This window comes from Ranitomeya imitator, chromosome 4 (genome assembly GCF_032444005.1).
Source record: "Ranitomeya imitator isolate aRanImi1 chromosome 4, aRanImi1.pri, whole genome shotgun sequence".
NCBI lineage: Eukaryota > Metazoa > Chordata > Amphibia > Anura > Dendrobatidae > Ranitomeya > Ranitomeya imitator.
The window spans coordinates 537,284,803-537,303,777 of NC_091285.1; the positions used below are offsets into that span (position 1 = coordinate 537,284,803).

The 18,975-nt window shown below is 38.9% G+C and overlaps 1 protein-coding gene across 2 annotated transcripts in view; it reads right to left on the reverse strand.

Annotated features, from left to right (window-relative positions):
• Positions 1-18,975, reverse strand: part of ACAN (aggrecan) — a 172,598-nt gene that overhangs the window by 3,204 nt on the left and 150,419 nt on the right. For both annotated transcript variants that reach the window (XM_069766230.1, XM_069766228.1), the window contains 4 exons: positions 18,685-18,843; positions 15,401-15,483; positions 13,085-13,229; positions 53-235 (listed from right to left, as the gene is read on the reverse strand). In XM_069766230.1, the coding sequence (XP_069622331.1) occupies positions 53-235; positions 13,085-13,229; positions 15,401-15,483; positions 18,685-18,843 (570 nt within the window). The remainder of the gene's footprint in view (positions 1-52; positions 236-13,084; positions 13,230-15,400; positions 15,484-18,684; positions 18,844-18,975) is intronic.

Sequence of the window (18,975 nt, forward strand, 5' to 3'; positions counted from 1 at the left end):
CTATGGGGCCCCTGGATTTCTATCTATCTAAAGAACACAGAGGTATACTTACGATCTATGCACTGTATTCTAGGTATTTCCCATTGCCCACTTGGTAGGCACCGAATTATAGGAACGTGGCGTTGTAGGAGACCTTCGTTACATTGGTACCGCACTAATGAGCTGACTTCATATCGCTCCTTCCTTTTTCCTAATGTATAGGCATTCTCAACCACTGGGGGAGCATTGCAGGCCACTAGGAGGTAAGAGAGGAAGAGAATATTACTTATGTCTTCATTAGGCATAGTTTTACCTGGGACAAATATTCAGGTTTATCTGATTAAGTCAGAGCAATCAGTTTGTGCCACCCATTACGCCAAGTACACATGCATCACCAGCCCCTATCCAGCCATGCCCTGAGATCACATTTCTTTTGGCACCTAATTTTCCTTACTGCTTCAACACTCAGTGTTCCTACCTTCTATGCATTATATGAATACTGGATTAATTGAAAGATAGGTTGATTTGCCAGCGCTACCCGGGTCCCCTGCCAGTCTCTGTATTTCCTCTTTTAGCCAGCTGGATAAATGGCGCATTAGTCACTGCTGTTGTGACTGGTTGGGAAACCTATCCATCACAATAAAAGGAGCAGTTTTTTTTAGTTTCTATGTTGAAACATATTCCTTGAAGCGCACTCATTTGATTTATCCCCTTATACATCTCATATGTTGGGAGATAAACTTAGTGCCTGTGTTTGTGTCTGTGTATCTAGAGGGGATAATAGCATTACCATAAAATTCATAAGTGTTAAGAAGGCTAACATTTTTAACTCAATATTCCCTCTGCAAGTTGCGGCCTTTAAAACTGTGCTAGTGCTGTCTATTATTACTAGCGATGGTTGGAACATAAACTCTATCTAAAACTGAATCTGTCAAAAACTGAAATCCTTGTGTTTCCTCCCTCCACTAATCTACCTGTACCCAATATCGTCTCTTCCATGTGTGGTTCTACCAATACTCCCCAGCAACATGTCTGCTGTCTTGGGTTTATATCTGAAATAAATCTTTCCTTCACTCCCCACATCCGATCACTTGCTCGCTTGTGTCACCTATACCACAAAGCATCTCTATGATTTGACCTTTTCTTACCTTTGACTCTGCAAAAACTCTTACTGTTGCTCTTATTCATTCTCATCTGGACTACTGCAACTTTCTTCTAATCGGTCTCCCCTCTCCAATCGGTTCTGAATACAGCAGCCAGGATCATATTTCCTTCCAACCACTACACTAATGCCTTTACCAAGTGGCAGTCATTGCACTGGTTACCCATTCGCTACAGTGTCCAAAATAAACTTATCACTGTCACCCAAAAAGCGATCCATGGCTCTGCACCATCCTACATCTCCTTCCTCATCTATGTCTATCACTCTACCCGTGCCCTCCATTCTGCTAATGACCTAACACTAATATTCTCAGTAAAAGAAACCTCCCATTCCCATCTCCCAAGACTTCTCGCGAGCTTCCCCAATTCTCTGAAATAAACTGGAAATTTGACTCATTCACAATACTCACAGTTTTAAGCATGAACTAAAAACGCATTTCTTTTGACTGGCCTATCACCTCACCTGATTTATACTGTATCACTATTCCAGCTTTGTCCTTCCAAAATCTTTTATAAATTTGGTCCCTTGTAGCATCTGTTCACACACCCACATGCACTTAATAGCACTTTGTGTCTGTATTTATAAAGATACTGGCTAGTGATGGGTTCATGCAGCTTTATGTGAATACCTTATTTGTTATATTGATGGATGGACCATACAATACAAGTACTTTTTACTATTTATTTTGTGTTTCTCCTATTTCAACATAGACTATAAGTTTGCGAGCAGGGATCTTACTTCCCATAGTATCTGTTGAATTACATGTTACTCTGTTATGTTTTTATTGTCTGTACAAGTACCCTCTGAAATGTAAGTGCTGTAGAAATAAGAATTACTATTATTATTAATATTATTTTTATTATTATTAAACTCTCAGGTATGCTGTATGGGCCCGATTTCTTCAAAGCTTTTACGCCAAAATTCTTGCGTAACAAGCTTTGAAAAATAACATAATTTTGGCAAAACTAGAGGCTGGGCTACAATTATGTGACTTTTGGCATTCTCATACAACTCAGTGTGTGGAGCTGGGGTTGGACAGATGTGGTGACAGCCACTTGTGAAATAGGCTTTTGCTATGCCACAGATCTTACTCCAGCAGGGACACCCCAGTCTTAATGATGGGGCATGTAAGAGTAAGATGCCACTAATTAATTAATAATTAATGAAATCAGTGCATCTTTAAAGTACCATGCTCCTCCCCCAGAGATATACTTCAATCAAGGATTAAAGTATATTTTTCGTGAAAGTTACACTACTAAAGTGAAGTAATTTTTCATGAATTAGACAAGCAGGCGTAACCATATCCCTTCCATATTTTGCCCAATTTGGTGAAGCTGGACGAGTTGCGCAACAATTTTACAATTTATTAAGGTGTTTTATTGGCTTTTGCGAAAGTTTGTGGCGCACCCTAAGAGATTTGCGTGTTCAGATAACTTTGACCAAGATTTCAAGATTTCAGACCCTAATTAGCCTGTTAGGGTTAAGCCTTATTCACTATCATCATTAGGAAAGGCCAGGTGATGAAAATTTCCCAGTTTTACAAAACTACAACCACCTCTAACCTTGTGCCAGAAAACAGCAGCCATGGGTTCTTCTAAGCAGCTGCCTAGCACTCTGAAAATGAAAATGGTAAAGGAGCACGAATAGGGAGATGGCTATAAGAAGATAGCAAAGCTTTTTCAAGTGGCCCCTTCCTCTGATTGAAATATAATTAAGAAATGGCAGCTAACCGGAATAGTGGAGGTCAAGATAAGGTCTGGAAAACCAAGCAAAATTTCAGTGAGAGCTGCTTGTAGGATTTCTAGAGAGGCAAATCAGAATCCCTGCTTGACAGCAAAAGACCTTCCAAAACATTTATCAGACTCTGAAGTTGTGGTACATTATTCTTCTGTTCAGAGACACTTGCACAAATATGGCTTTGATGGAAAAGTCATCAGTAGAAAACCTATTCTGTATCCTTACCATAAAATTCAGCATTAGAAGCATGCTAAAAAATGTAAACAAGCCTGATGCATTTTGGAAACAAGTCCTGTGGATTGATAAGGTTAAAATAGGACTCTTTGGCCACATTGATCAAAGATATGTCCGGAGAAAAATAGGCACAGAATTTCTGGAAAAGAACATCTCGCCAACTATTAAACATAGGGGTGGATCAATCATGCTTTGGGATTATGTTGCAGCCAATGTCACGGGGAACATTTCACAGGCAGAGGGAAGAATGGATTCAATGAAATTTCAACAAATTCTTTATGAAAATATAACACTATCTGTAAACAAGCTGAAGTTGAAAAGAAGATGGTTTCTACAAATAGATAATGATCCTAAGCACACATCAAAATCCACAATAGACTACCTCAAAAGGCATAAGCTGAAGGTTTTATAATGGCCCTCACAGTCCCCTCATCTGAACATCATTGAAAATCTGTGGCTATACCTCAAAATAACAGTGCATGCAAGACGACCCAGGAATCTCACAGAACTGTAAGATTTTTCCAAGGAAGAACATTGCAATTGTAATAGATGATACTGTGACCACAATCATGGTAGTATACTAAGATTTATATGTACACACTTATACGTACACAATTATATCAGTGCACCATATCTGTTTCGCATGTGCATGTCTTCATCCACCCCGCTTTTTTCCTTGTACCCTGGTGATGTCCAATAAAGATTTTTGTACTTTATTCATATGGGATGTTTGATTTTTTTTTCATTTGGGTCTCCGTTTGTTATGTAGTTGTAGATTTTTCCCCTGTTATCTACTATAGTCCTAGATTATGCTCTCTATTTTGTTATCATTACAATTACATATATTTATGAGCATAAATTGTTGTTCCCACAAGTTTGTCATGAAAGGTACTAACTAGGGTTGAGCAAAACGGATCGGCTAATTTCAAAAGTCGACGACTTTTGGCAAAGTTGGGTTTCGTGAAACCCGACCCGATCCCACTGTGGGATCGGGTCGGCGATCTTCGCTCCGAAGTCCGGTTTCGTTTATATATATATATATATATACATATATACATATATATATATATATATATATGTCATTGAGACACATATATATATATATTTACTTCAGCGCGATATAGCAGAAAAGCTGGTAATTCAATTGCCGGCTTTTCATTTCTCCTTCCTAAACCCGACATGATATGAGACATGGTTTACATACAGTAAACCATGTCATATCCCCATTTTTTTGCATATTCCACACTCCTAATGTTAGTAGTGTGTATGTGCAAAATTTGGGCGCTGTAGCTATTAAATTTAAGGGTTAAATCGCGGAAAAAATTGGCGTGGGCTCCCGCGCAATTTTCTCCACCAGAGTGGTAAAGCCAGTGACTGAGGGCAGATATTAATAGCCTGGAGAGGGTCCACGGTTATTGGACCCCCCTGGCTAAAAACATCTGCCCCCAGCCACCCCAGAAAAGGCACATCTGGAAGATGCGCCTATTCTGGCACTTGGCCACTCTCTTCCCATTCCCGTGTAGCGGTGGGATATGGGGTAATGAAGGGTTAATGTCACCTTGCTATTGTAAGGTGACATTAAGCCAGAATAATAATGGAGAGGCGTCAATTATGACACCTATCCATTATTAATCCATTATTAAAATGTAAAAGCTAACAATATACAAAAATTAAGAGACCATCACATCAAAACCCTGTCATAGGCAGCCCAATCTCCAGACCTGAACTTCATTGAAAACCTCTGGAATGTGATCAAGAGGATAATGGATAGTCACAAGCCATCAAACATAGAAGAGCTGCTTAAATTTGTGAGCCAGAAGCAGTGTGAAAGACTGGTGGAAAGCATGCCAAGACGCATGAAAGCTGTGATTAAAAATCATGGTTATTTCATAAAATATTGATTTCTGAACTCTTTCTGAGTTAAAACATTATTATTGTTCTTTCTAAATGATTATTAAAGGGAACCTGTCACCTGAATTTGGCGGGACTGGTTTTGGGTCATATGGGTGGAGTTTTGGGGTGTTTGATTCACCCTTTCCTTACCCGCTGGCTGCATGCTGGCTGCAATATTGGATTGAAGTTCATTCTCTGTCCTCCATAGTACATTCCTGCGCAAGGCAAGATTGCTTTGCGCAGGCGTGTACTATGGAGGACAGAAAATGAACTTCAATCCAATATTGCAGCCAGCATGCAGCCAGCGGGTAAGGAAAGGGTGAATCAAACACCCCAAAACTCCGCCCATATGACCCAAAACCAGTCCCGCCAAATTCAGGTGACAGAGTCCCTTTAACTTATTTTCTTTGCATTATTTGAGGTCTGAAAGCACTGATGTTTTTTTTTTTTTAATTTTGACCATTTCTCCTTTTCAGAAAAAAAATGCAAAATTTATTGCTTGGAAATTCGGAGACATGTAGAATAAATGATCAATTTACATTTTTCTCAAAAATCTAATACATAAAGCTGAGTGTGTGTGTGTGTGTGTGTATGTATATGTGTATGTCCGGGATTGGCATCTGCACCGTTGCAGCTACAGCCACAAAATGTTGCACAGTCACACGTCTGGACCCCGGGAGCGTCATAGGCTATGTTGTGAGGTGAAATTTTAACTCCACGCTTTCCAATTCACCAAACAATTTTGCCTCTATCTACATAATGGGGAAAAAGTGAAAGGAAAAGTGTTGGAGGCAAATTGACAGCTGCCAGATGTGAACAAGGGGGACTTAAAGAATGAGAGCGATGGCGCCAGAGAGTATATACCATACAATTGCTAAGGTGGGACCCCGACATGGGATACTCACCACACATGGGGATATGAACACACACAAAATGCGCCACACACTACCATGTGCTTGAACACATATACCACCCTCAGCACACATTTCACCACACATATACAGGTCCTTCTCAAAAAATTAGCATATAGTGTAAAATTTCATTATTTACCATAATGTAATGATTACAATTAAACTTTCATATATTATAGATTCATTACCCACCAACTGAAATTTGTCAGGTCTTTTATTGTTTTAATACTGATGATTTTGGCATACAACTCATGATAACCCAAAAAACCTGTCTCAATAAATTAGCATATTTCACCCATCCAATCAAATAAAAGTGTTTTTTAATAACAAACAAAAAAAACATCAAATAATAATATTCAGTTATGCACTCAATACTTGGTCGGGAATCCTTTGGCAGAAATGACTGCTTCAATGCGGCGTGGCATGGAGGCAATCAGCCTGTGACACTGCTGAGATGTTATGGAGGCCCAGGATCCTTCAATAGCGGCCTTAAGCTCATCCAGAGTGTTGGGTCTTGCGTCTCTCAACTTTCTCTTCACAATATCCCACAGATTCTCTATTGGGTTCAGGTCAGGAGAGTTGGCAGGCCAATTGAGCACAGTAATACCATGGTCAGTAAACCATTTACCAGTGGTTTTGGCACTGTGAGCAGGTGCCAGGTCGTGCTGAAAAATGAAATCTTCATCTCCATAAAGCATTTCAGCCGATGGAAGCATGAAGTGCTCCAAAATCTCCTGATAGCTAGCTGCATTGACCCTGCCCTTGATGAAACACAGTGGACCAACACCAGCAGCTGACATGGCACCCCACACCATCACTGACTGTGGGTACTTGACACTGGACTTCAGGCATTTTGGCATTTCCTTCTCCCCAGTCTTCCTCCAGACTCTGGCACCTTGATTTCCGAATGACATGCAAAATTTGCTTTCATCAGAAAAAAGTACTTGGGACCACTTAGCAACAGTCCAGTGCTGCTTCTCTGTAGCTCAAAAGTGGCTTTACCTGGGGAATGCGGCACCTGTAGCCCATTTCCTGCACACGCCTGTGCACGGTGGCTATGGATGTTTCCACACCAGACTCAGTCCACTGCATCCTCAGGTTCCCCAAGGTCTGGAATCGGTCCTTCTCCACAATCTTCCTCAGGGTCTGGTCTCCTCTTCTCGTTGTACAGCGTTTTCTGCCACATTGTTTCCTTCCAACAGACTTACCATTGAGGTGCCTTGATACAGCACTCTGGGAACAGCCTATTTGTTGAGAAATTTCTTTCTGGGTCTTACCCTCTTGCTTGAGGGTGTCAATGATGGCCTTCTTGACATCTGTCAGGTCGCTAGTCTTACCCATGATGGGGGTTTTGAGTAATGAACCAGGCAGGGAGTTTATAAAAGCCTCAGGTATCTTTTGCATGTGTTTAGAGTTAATTAGTTGATTCAGAAGATTAGGGTAATAGATCGTTTAGAGAACCTTTTCTTGATATGCTAATTTATTGAGACAGGTTTTTTGGGTTATCAGGAGTTGTATGCCAAAATCATCAGTATTAAAACAATAAAAGACCTGACAAATTTCAGTTGGTGGATAATGATTCTATAATATATGAAAGTTTAATTGTAATCATTACATTATGGGAAATAATGAAATTTAACACTATATGCTAATTTTTTGAGAAGGACCTGTACAAACCTCACCACATAAAAGTCGAAACACAAAAGTCACCGCTCAAAACTCAAAATTCACCACATGCAAAGCTCACCACATGCAAAATTAGGCTCACGCAAAACTAGCCACATGTGCAAAACTCACCTCATGGAAAACTCACCACACGCAATACTTGTACACGCGGAAAAATTGCCACATGCACAAAAGTTGCAACACATGCAAAAGTTGCCTCACACAAAACTTGCAAATACTCAAAACGCACCACACATAAAACATGCCACGTGCAAAACTCACCATGCGCAAAACTTGCTGCACACAACTTACTACACTAACCTGTCACATGCAACTCGACACAAAAAGTTGCTACACGCATGTCGCCACACAAAACTCATCTCACAAAAGTCGCTACATGCATGTCGCCACATGCAACTCAACACACACAACTTGACACATGAAACTCGCCCTAAAACACACACAAGTCTGGTATTATCCTTATCTGATTATCTGATTAATAAGCAGACAAACTACAAGAGCAGCAAATGTACTATATAGGAAATACGGCAGCTGTCAGTCACATCACCTGTCTATTATGTGTATGTGTGACCTAATATATACTGCCGGGGGGGGGGGGGGGGCTTCCTGATGGCTGGGGATTTGTCAGGCAGCCAATTTAGCTTACAAATACTGAGGTAAAAATACTGACCAAAAAACATGTCAACGAGGTCTAATAGACATACAAATGACATACAGGTACATACTATATACAGGGGAGATGACACACAGATATATACTATATACAAGAGGAGATGACATACAGGCATATACTATATACAGGAGGAGATGACATACAGGTATATACTATATACAGGAGCAGATGACACACAGGTATATGCTATATACAGGAGAATATGACTTACAGGTATATACTATATACAGGAGGAGATGACATACAGGTATTTACTATATACAGGAGGAGATGACACATGTGTATTCTATATACAGGAGGAGATGACATACAAGTATATACTATATAAAAGAGGAGATGACACGTAGGTTTTTAGAGGAGGAGATGACATACAGCAGGTATATACTATATACAGGGAGATGACATACATGTATATATTATATACAGGAGATAACATACAGGTATATACTATATATAGGAGAAGATGACATACAGGTATATACTATATACTGAAGAGATGACATGCAGGTATATACTATATAGAGGAGGAGATGGCACATAGGTATACACAATATACAGGAGGAGATGACATACAGCAGGTATATACTATTTACAGGGGAGATGACATACAGGTATATACTATATACAGGGGAGATGACATAAAGGTATATACTATATTCAAAAGATGACATACAGGTGTATACTATATATAAGGGAGATGACAAACATGTATATATTGAGGGGAAAATGAGAGGTATGAGGTGAAAATGAGAGGTGTGAGGTGAAAATGGGAGGTGTGAGGTGAAAATGAAAAGGTGTGAGTGCAAAATGAGAGGAGTGAGGGAAAATAGTGGAGTGATCAGAAAATGACAGATGTGAGGTTGAAATGACAAGTGTTAGGGGAGAATGAGAGGAGTGAGGGGGCAATGAGAGGAGTGAGGGGAAAATAAGAGGAGTGAGGGGGAAAATGAGAGGTGTGAGGGAGAAAATGAGAGATGTGAGGGGGAAAATGAAAGATGTGAGGGGGAAAATGAGGGGCATGATGGGAAAATAAGAGAAGTGAGGTGCTATAACTCTCCACAGATATTTACTATGCCCAGGCAACGCCGGGCTCTTCAGCTAGTATACCAATAAAGAGAAAAATCAGACAAACTGAAAATTGTGCAGTGGTCTCTTAATGTTTGCCAGAGCTATATATATTTTTTGCCTAAAATACAAAGAAAATGTGTAGTCTTTAACTTTTGGCCTTTTAGAGATCATGTCATCTTCAACTTTCTTAACTGGTCACAATCACAGCAGTTTTGTCCAGGGGTGTCCAAACTTTTACATGCAACTGTATATTGTATCAAAGGTAAAAAATATTACAACATAGGAACCACCAAACAGCAGATTATTGTTTCGCATCTATTCCCTAAATTTGGTTGCTAGGCTCATGATCATTACAGCTGCCTCCATTTACTGTGTCAGCAATGGAAAGTTAAGTCAAACACTTCCCAGGCTGCCACTGAACTGGTACTGTGCTATAAATAATGGCCAGCTTAATTAATTTTTTTGTAACTAATTATACAAAGTCTCCCTATTATGCTTGCCTGTATCACCCTACCCGAGCATATTTATATACCGTTCTGGGCTTTTCTGAGTTTCGGTGCTTGGCAACAATATTGAAGAGGATTTTCCTTAAATAAAACATGTTGTTTCATTAAAAAATGGCACAAAACTTTCCTCTTTGTAAGATTTACTAAAAGAAAGCAAATAAGGGGAAAGTACCCACAAGAAATTACTGCTGCTCCATTAACAGACGTGGCTATAAATTTTAGTCTTCTTCACTTTATGGGCTCTTAAAGGTTTCTGGAGCCATAATTTCCACTATTCTCTAAACGGTATGCTTTAGCCCCAAATGTTAAAATATTACTCTGCAGTAGGGAGCTAGTTGTCAGAATTAGGCAAGTGCACACTATATATATTTAGTGCTGTATGTCAGGAAAATCTCTAGCCCCAATGTGTGGAAATCGTTGATATACACATGTGTACAGTAAGTGAAAATAGGAACAAAATAATAACCAGAAAATTATATGCGCAAACATCACCATTTTTTCCATGTTGTGTCCATTGTTGGCTACACAATAAATATATATCTGTCTGTCACACTATTATCCCATCACGTGCAAAAAGTGAACAGAAAAAAGGCACGATTAAACGGATTTCATTTTAAAATAGTAATAGTTTTTTTTAAATACTCTTAAATAAAGTTCATATAATAAAACCAAGTAACCTCAGATCAGGTCACGCCCCCTGAAGAAGGTTGTGACGAAACGCACGTCAGGGTGGAGGGACACGGAACTTTCTCCTTACATTCAGTGAGTATTGTTAAAAGGCTTTTATCTGATTATGCCTCATCATTAACAGTCCTAATTCAATTTCATTCTTGTGTGGTTATTATTCATTATATTAGCATTGCTGATAATTTTATACAACACCACCTGAGTCATGATATAGACTGTGTATAGACTGTGTTGACGCTGCATTATCAGGAAATTTAAACTATTATCACTGCAGAATGTTATATAGGAGAAAGTAGCCTTATGTGTTCCTCACATCTGAGGTTACTTGGTTTTATTATATGAACTTTATTTAAGAGTATTTAATAAACTATTACTATTTTGGGATGGAATCCATTTAATCGTGCCTTTTTTCTGTTCACTTTTTGAACGTGATGTAATAATAGTGTGACGGACGGGTTAAATACATTGAAGTTGGCACCTTCAAGTTGCTTTGGATCTCGTTTTGATTTAACAATAAATATATAGTCTTTCTAGCACTCTTAAGAAGTAATTAAAAAGCAGGTTTTATAAAGTACCATATTTTGCAGACTAAAATATGCATCCCAAATTTTGGGGGAGGAAAATATGATTTTTTTTTAATAAAATGGAGATACATCTTATAGTCCGAATTTACGGTAGATTACCGGGGAGGTGGCAGCAGTAGAGTGGGGTCACATGAGATAGGTTTGCTGATACAGGAAGTCAGTGGCAGAAGGAATGGGATGATGCCGCGGACCCCGGGTTGGGAGGAGGGGTTGTTTCGGTGGTGTGAGGCTGCGGGCCTGGGGATTCAATAGATGTTGGTGATGAGGCAAGAGCGGAATTCATGCCCGTCACATTGATTTCTTGATGGTGAACTTTAGCAAAATGGCCACCAGAGGCAGCAAATGGGCAGCCTCAGTCTGCCGTGACAACCCCCTCAACCCAGGGTCCGCAGCATCGCTCCACGTCTGCCGTCACTGGCTTACTGCAGCAGCGATCCTGCCTCCTGTGACCCCACTCCACCGCCATCACTAGCCCGGTAAGCTACAATTGAACTATAAGACGCACTCCTATTTTACTCCCAAATTTTGGGGAAAAAAGAGCATCCTATAGTTCAAAAAGTACTGCAATAAACCAAATCAATACAAAATAAAGTAAAGTAAAGGAGTTGTCCCATCGAGATACCTAGGGGCGGCATGGTGGCTCAATGGGAAACATGGTGGCTCAGTGGTTAGCACTGTTGCTTTGCAGTGTTGGGCTCCTGATTTCAAATCCCACCAAGGACAACATCTTAGTATGGTCTTCCTCCCACATGCCAAAACATACTGATTTTAAATTTAGATTGTGAGCCCCAATGCAGACAGCAATACTGATGTATTTTAAATGGTTTTATATAAGAGACTGAAATAAATACAATTAATTAGTTTAACTTGAGAATATGGCCCTGACACTCACTCTCAGAGATGGAGAAGTGGTCTTGCATTCACAACTCTCTACATTCATTTCTTTGGGAGCTCTGAATATTAGAGAGAGTATTACCTTGCAATATCCTGCTGTTTGCGTGGAAACTCCTGAGTGGACAAGCTGCACTTACCCACAGCACAACCTTATTGTTGCCCTGATTCTTACTATAACTCCATATGTAGTAGGTGTAATAATACAAATATTAGCACTTGCCTCTAATTACAAATGTAATAAAGTTCTGATTCACTATGTCTCTTTCTTCATGTGCAGGGCATTAAAGTAACTCAGGTATCCATGGTTACGACCACTCATATAGTGACAGTTAGTTCTTGGTGGTCGTAACAATGGATACCCAAGCTACTGAAATGTCCTGCACATGAGGACTATAGTATATTACTTATTAGAGGTATTTGCTAATAATATTATTATTACACTTACTGTATACTGGGATAGGATGTTGGAGATGGGAATACACCTTTAATGTATATTTAGTGTTTGAAAATTCTGTCTAAACCAATTTTGGAGGTGTTCATAGATACAATGGATAGAAAGGAAAAGGGAAAAATATACCACGATGATCACAAGTTCACAAGTTTCCTAAGCAAAGCCGCTTCAGGAAAATTGCAGAGGTCACTTTTCTGCGGCAGCATCACCGGCAGCTTGCGCTCTATAATATTGAGTATAGAGAGCGGGCGGCTTCGGCTGAGTAACCGCTTTTACTGCTGAGTGTTTAACTTTTTAAGCAAAAGATGTAAGATAACACGAACCAAGTGTATAGCAATGTTGTATTGACATTGCAGTGCTTTATGTTCATTTTATGTGGTGCTTATTTATACGGATTCTGTGTGCCGTGAAAATGACACCTTGTGCTTGCTTCTACAGTATGTGGAGATTTTGGATACTTTTACATTCATGAAGCGTTTCCTGAAGTAGTTTTGAAGAGTTTTTCGAACATTTTTGGAGAGTTTACTTTCCTGAACCATTTGGCTTCAGCTTTTTGAGTACTTTGGAGCATTTTCCTTCATCTATTTGACCATTTGTCAAGTTTCAGATTACTCAATACCTGTTCCCTTCTTGCATGTGAATGGCAGGTGGTAATTGCAGGGCACATCATTCCATTCGCCTCTCTCATGCCAGATCATCACCACACAGTCTTCTCCAGTAGCAAAGAAGTTATCTGGCTGGTTTGGTCTCCAATTTTCATAAAGCTAGTAGCAAAAAACATAATGTTTTATTAAAGCTTGATGGAGGAAATCCAAACTGTCTAAAATATAAAGCCACCTATGATAGATTCAGCTGAATTCCAATTCTAAAACATTACCAGGTTCTGGAAGGATAAATTGTTTTATTGTCATTTTTAGCTTATTTTAAGTTCATACTACATCTTAAATCTTCAGGCTCAGTTCGCGCTAGCACTGGGGTCAGTTCAGTCAGGTTTTTATTGCTGTCTGTTGGTCATTACAGCACAGTCTGTTGTTATAGCTTTTCCGGAGATGAAAAAACACATGCATGGAGAGCCCAACAAACAGGCTCTCCATGCGTCATGACTATCACATAGCCGCAACACATGCAGCTGCGGAGCCGAACAGCTGATCAGCCAGAGCGGGTTCCCTCTGCAGCTTCTTCAGTAAGTGTAATAGCTTGCTGAATAAGCCCTGGCCCCATCAAATTCGTTCATCTCTAGTTATAGGCTAACACTGTTAGTGTCAGTAGTGGTTCTTGAAACGGTAGAGGCCTAGTGACAGCAGAGAAACTGGGAAGAGAAAGGACATCCTTATACAAGTTGTAGTTGGAAGCTGTCTACCTTAGGTGGCTAGCAAAACGCATGTTCAGGAAAAAAGCCATCAGCCATTTTGCATGAAACTGACCACCAATTCTCAACCAAAAACTGTGTAAAAGTGCTGCAACTTTTCTACTGCGTATTATTCTGGTGGTCAAGAGACTGTGCTCATTAAATGTAAGCGAATCCCCCGTGCTTGCAAATCATTAAAAGCCTGAAACTAGAAAGGGGTGGTCTGATACCTAAAATGTCCTTACTATCACTTTTGTAATTACCTTTAATATAAAATACCCTTTGCTTTTCCTTATCCAACTAATCCCTAAATGTGTTTTTTTTTTACTTCACTTCCTGTGACATTTAATTTGAGAGGAGCCTCAAACGAAGCATCATCATGATGTTGTGATTGCACTCACTTCCCAGCTTTTACCATCCCACCTAGAAGAGGACATCATCGGGGGTGGTACTACAATCACTTACTACAGTTTGTTTTATCACCACCCTCTCAACATATCCTGGATCCATGACGCTGATAGAAGCTGCACAATAAGTGATCACAATGCTAGCACTCTGCTTCTGTCCTCTCTGTCCACAGCGTCTTACCGTGAAAGGAGACGTCATCAGGGGTTGTTGGCAGAAGCAGCGTGAGTGACAGCAGAGCTACCCCACAGCTTCTATCAACGCCCTCAAACAAATCATCATCGGGGATGGCAATAGAAGCAGGATAAGTGACAGCAATAAAGCCACACAGCTTCTCTTGCAGCCCTAAAATGAATCATCATCACGGGGCAGGGATAGAAGCACGGGATGGGACAATGATGCTGCCCCCTGATGATGATTTGTTAGAGGGTGCTAACAGATGATGTGGGTCTGTGCATCTGTCACTCACCTTCATTCCATCACTGCCACTTGGTGGCATCTCCTTTCACAGTAAGATGCTGAGGTTGTTGAGGCAGAAGCAGAGTGTGGGCGCCATGGTTACTTCTATCAGCACCATGGATCCATAAAATCTTCATAGGGCAATGATTAAAAAAGTTATAGTAAGTGACTTATTGACACCCCCTGAGGACGTCCTACTTCAGTCAGGGTGATTGAAGCAGCAGGGAAGGGGATGCAGCTCCAACCTCCTCATGGTGTTTCATTTGAGACTCCTCGCCAACAAAACATCAAAGGAAGTGAAATGAAATAAACACATTTAGGGTTTTGCTGGATAGGGAAAACTGTATGGTATTTTATAATAAATCTAATTGCAAAAGTGCTTAGGGTATAAAAATAGATATTTAGAAATTATATTTTCGGTATCGAAACAAACCCTTCAAGCTTATGACCAATTAAAGTAGCAATATTTTGTTTGCACTAAAACTTGTCTGCCACAAGCTAAAACCGTAGCACAACCCCTTTTAATAATATCATAAAAAATCACACATCTTCTGTTTAAATAGTTTTAAAGATCTGTGTAAGATTAGGTAGAGAGGTCTGCTTTGTATTACTAGACTTTATTCTTAATCAAGGGTGCTTGAATTTTTCTTAGCTGCAATACCAAAAACAGTTGATGGACAGAATTAGAGCTTTATGTGTAATCAGATAGTTAAGCACACTTACCATAGGACTACCATCAGACCAACGGAAATCATTCTCCAGAGTTTTATCATTGAGTCCGATCCATTGATAGTCCTGTGCATTGCCTGTTATACATAAATAGGATTAAGAAATATATTGTTTAGGTTGGACAGGTAACAGAGGCTTCATTCGGGTGTACACATATTGCAGAAATGGCAATTTTTGCAAATTTTTCACATAGAATTCGTGTTGACACTTTTCATACTGTCTGTTTTAGGCTGGGTCCACATACATAGAGAGCGGCAGCTTTGTTTCCATTTGGTATTAAACAAAAACACCAATGGAAACTTATGGAGCAACCGATCTCAATCGACAAAAGAATTGTTCCCATGTGTCCAGAGCATTCATTTTTGCTTTGGACATGCGTCGGCATGATGGCCCAATATCCATGTTTCATGTAACATTTTGATCTGACCTCGGACCTGTACAAAACAGTAAATACTAAAGCAAAGCCTGATGCCAAATGAAGAATTTTTGCATCAGTTTTGTCATCAATTCTGATCCTCGGAGGCAATGGATATACGATAACCCGACCTTAGTAAACACTTGCATTTCCAATAAAACGCCAGTTCTGGTAACATTTATTTAAAACTCTACAAATGTTGCTGACGATGGTCATACAGTATTAGAGTATGGCTTCATTTCAGGTTTTGCTATGGGGCTGTTAGATTTTTTTTTACCCCTCTGGGTATTCTCTCTATCAAAGAGTTGGGTTCCTACATAGTCAGATACATTGAAATGCCCAGTGGTCCTTTTATTTACAGTATATATAATGGAATATCAGTAAAATACAAAGTTATATGAAAAGATGTACAATTGTTATATAAAGAGAACCTGTCACCACATGAAATAAAGCCAATTTTTGTCCTTATTTTATTTAACCCTGCTGTTGTCTTCGGTCAAAAACGACCGACCTTGAACTTCAATATTCTTTAAAATATTCAAGATGCAGCTCTGAAACCATTTAAGTCAATCAACCACAAGTTTCAGAACCGCATCTTGAACACCCCCAAAAATACCAAAGTTCAAAATCGGTCTCCCCAGACTGAAGACTTAAGAACAGAATTTCCAGGGGAGCAGCACGCATAAAACAAAAACAAAAAATATGCCATTTTTGACCTAGTGACAAGTCCTATTTAACCCTTTTAATACCTGGTGATTTTTTCTTTTTACTCCTTTGTTTTTTTCATCCCCTTCTTTCACGAGGGCATAAAGCATGACGCATGGTAGTTTTGAATTGCACCATTCATTTTACCATATAATGTAATAAAAACTAGGAAAAAAAGTCCTAATTGGCTGAAATAGTGAAAAAAAAATGCAATTTCACATTTGTTTCTTTGGGTTTTGTTTTTCTGTAGTTCACTGTGAAGTAAAAATGACCAGACAATTTGATTTTGTAGGTCAGTATGATTAGCCTGATACATTTTTTAAATATATTTTAATGGTTAAAAATGAGACTTTTGTAAAAATAAAAAAAAGTTTGTTTGTGTCTCCATTTTCCTAAACCAATAACTTTATGATTTTTTTTTGTCAGTGGATCTATATGTTATGAGTGCTTGTTTTTGGTGTGGCAAACTGACTGTCGTTTTCATTCATACCATTTTGGAGTACATATGACATTTTCGTAACTTTGCATTGCATTTTTTGGGGGAGTGCAGCCATCTAAAAAGGTAAATTCTGGCCTTTCTTTTTTTTCTTTTCATTATAGTTTAAATAATTTTATTGATGAGATTATTGCATAGATCAGACTGTTACTGACACAATGAAATCAAATACTTTTATAGAAGAAAAGGGAAAATGCTGTGATGAATCAAGGTGTGTAAGAGAGAATTTCACATTTCTTGAAGATAATTAAGACTTCATAACACGTACGCTCTCATCCAAATTACAGACATCAGACCTACAAGTTTCATCGTATGGCTTTAATTATGGCTGTTGTTAGCGGGAATCTGTCACAAGGCTTTTGCACCCTCTTTGGAAAGCAGCATGACATAGGGGCAGCGTTCCTGAATACAGCGATATTAACACTTAATTTACTGGGTGCAGCAGTTGTGAAAAAAAATCCTTGTTTTGTCTGCTGCAGATCTAGCAGTTCTCTGAATGAGGAGCTTTGTATAACCCCGTCCATACCACTGATTGGCAGTTTCTGTGTATACTGTACATTGCCAGAAATCTGCCAATTAATGGTGAGGGCTGGGTAACACAGAGCAGTTGACTAGAAGGCATGTGACAACTAGTCCTGTAGTAATAATCTTCTGTTGATAAAACACTGATTTTATTGAAACAGCAACACACAGACTAGTAAGTGACACATCATTAGAATCAGGCTCTCAGCCACTACATAATGCTGCTCTCAGATTACATAGCCAAACCTCCTGACAGGTCCCCTTTACATGACCAATTTCTTACTGCACACTTTGTAGACAGTGCGTAGAAAGATTTTAGGTCTTTTCAGTCTTAGCTATAGACATGTACCACTACATCTATGAAAAGTATTTTAATCGAAATACTGAACTCGAACAGCTATAAATATATATAAAAAATGAATGCACATAGAATAATAAACCACTTTGCGTTAAAAAAAGAAAATGAAATGTGCTTAAGGATGGAAATTCAGATTTATTCCTTCATATTCTTTTTTTCAGTATGTGCTTTTTATTTGATTTTCATATATTTTAAAGACCTTTTAATTAGAACACATATCCCTATTATATAACAGAAAACATATGGAGTCATAGTAGATGCTGCAATCTACTCACACGGAAAATGGAAAATGAGATCAACTTTATTGGCTATAAATAAAGGGTGGTAGCAATTTAAATGATTTTTTTTTCCAAAAGCAGTCATCCTCTCTAATAGTAGTAATTATGTCCGAAATAGTTTGCTGTCTCAGAAATACACAAAAAAACAATATTAGAAAATTTAAAAGAGACTGAGTATTACATATGATTTTAATCAGATTTTAATTATAAACTTTTTTTAATTAACATTTGGTGTTTTTATTCTCTGTGTGACTCATCTCTAGATAAAAGAATCCAGAATTACAGTATTACAGTTTCCGCTCTAAAACAGACATAGCAGACTGATAGTTACTGTTTTCTGTAGTTTACTTTTCAATTTTGCTAGAACAAAGATGATACATTTATGATTGGCTCAATCAGAGAAAATTAAATTTATATTCACTAACACCAGAAGATGTATAGAGCCAAATCCACGCTTCCAGACAACCATCAAGATACAGCTGACCAAAAAAAAATACTACTCACCATTCACAAACTCTTGTTCTTCGGGAGTCAAGATGCTAGATAGATGTGACTGATGGCTGCGACAAAGGTTTTCTCCATCGACCCAAGTTTCTCTCTCTGAGAAGTGTTTATAGCAGTATCCTTGGAATTTGGTCCATCCTTCTTCACACACATCAAGGTCTAAGAGATACAAGAAAAGATTGACGTGAGGAGAAAACATCAATAGGTTGAAGTTACTTGTCTGCCTCAAATCGTCTTACAGGATTCCCAAGGAGAGATCAAAACCTGTAGAATATAAAAAAGGACACTGAC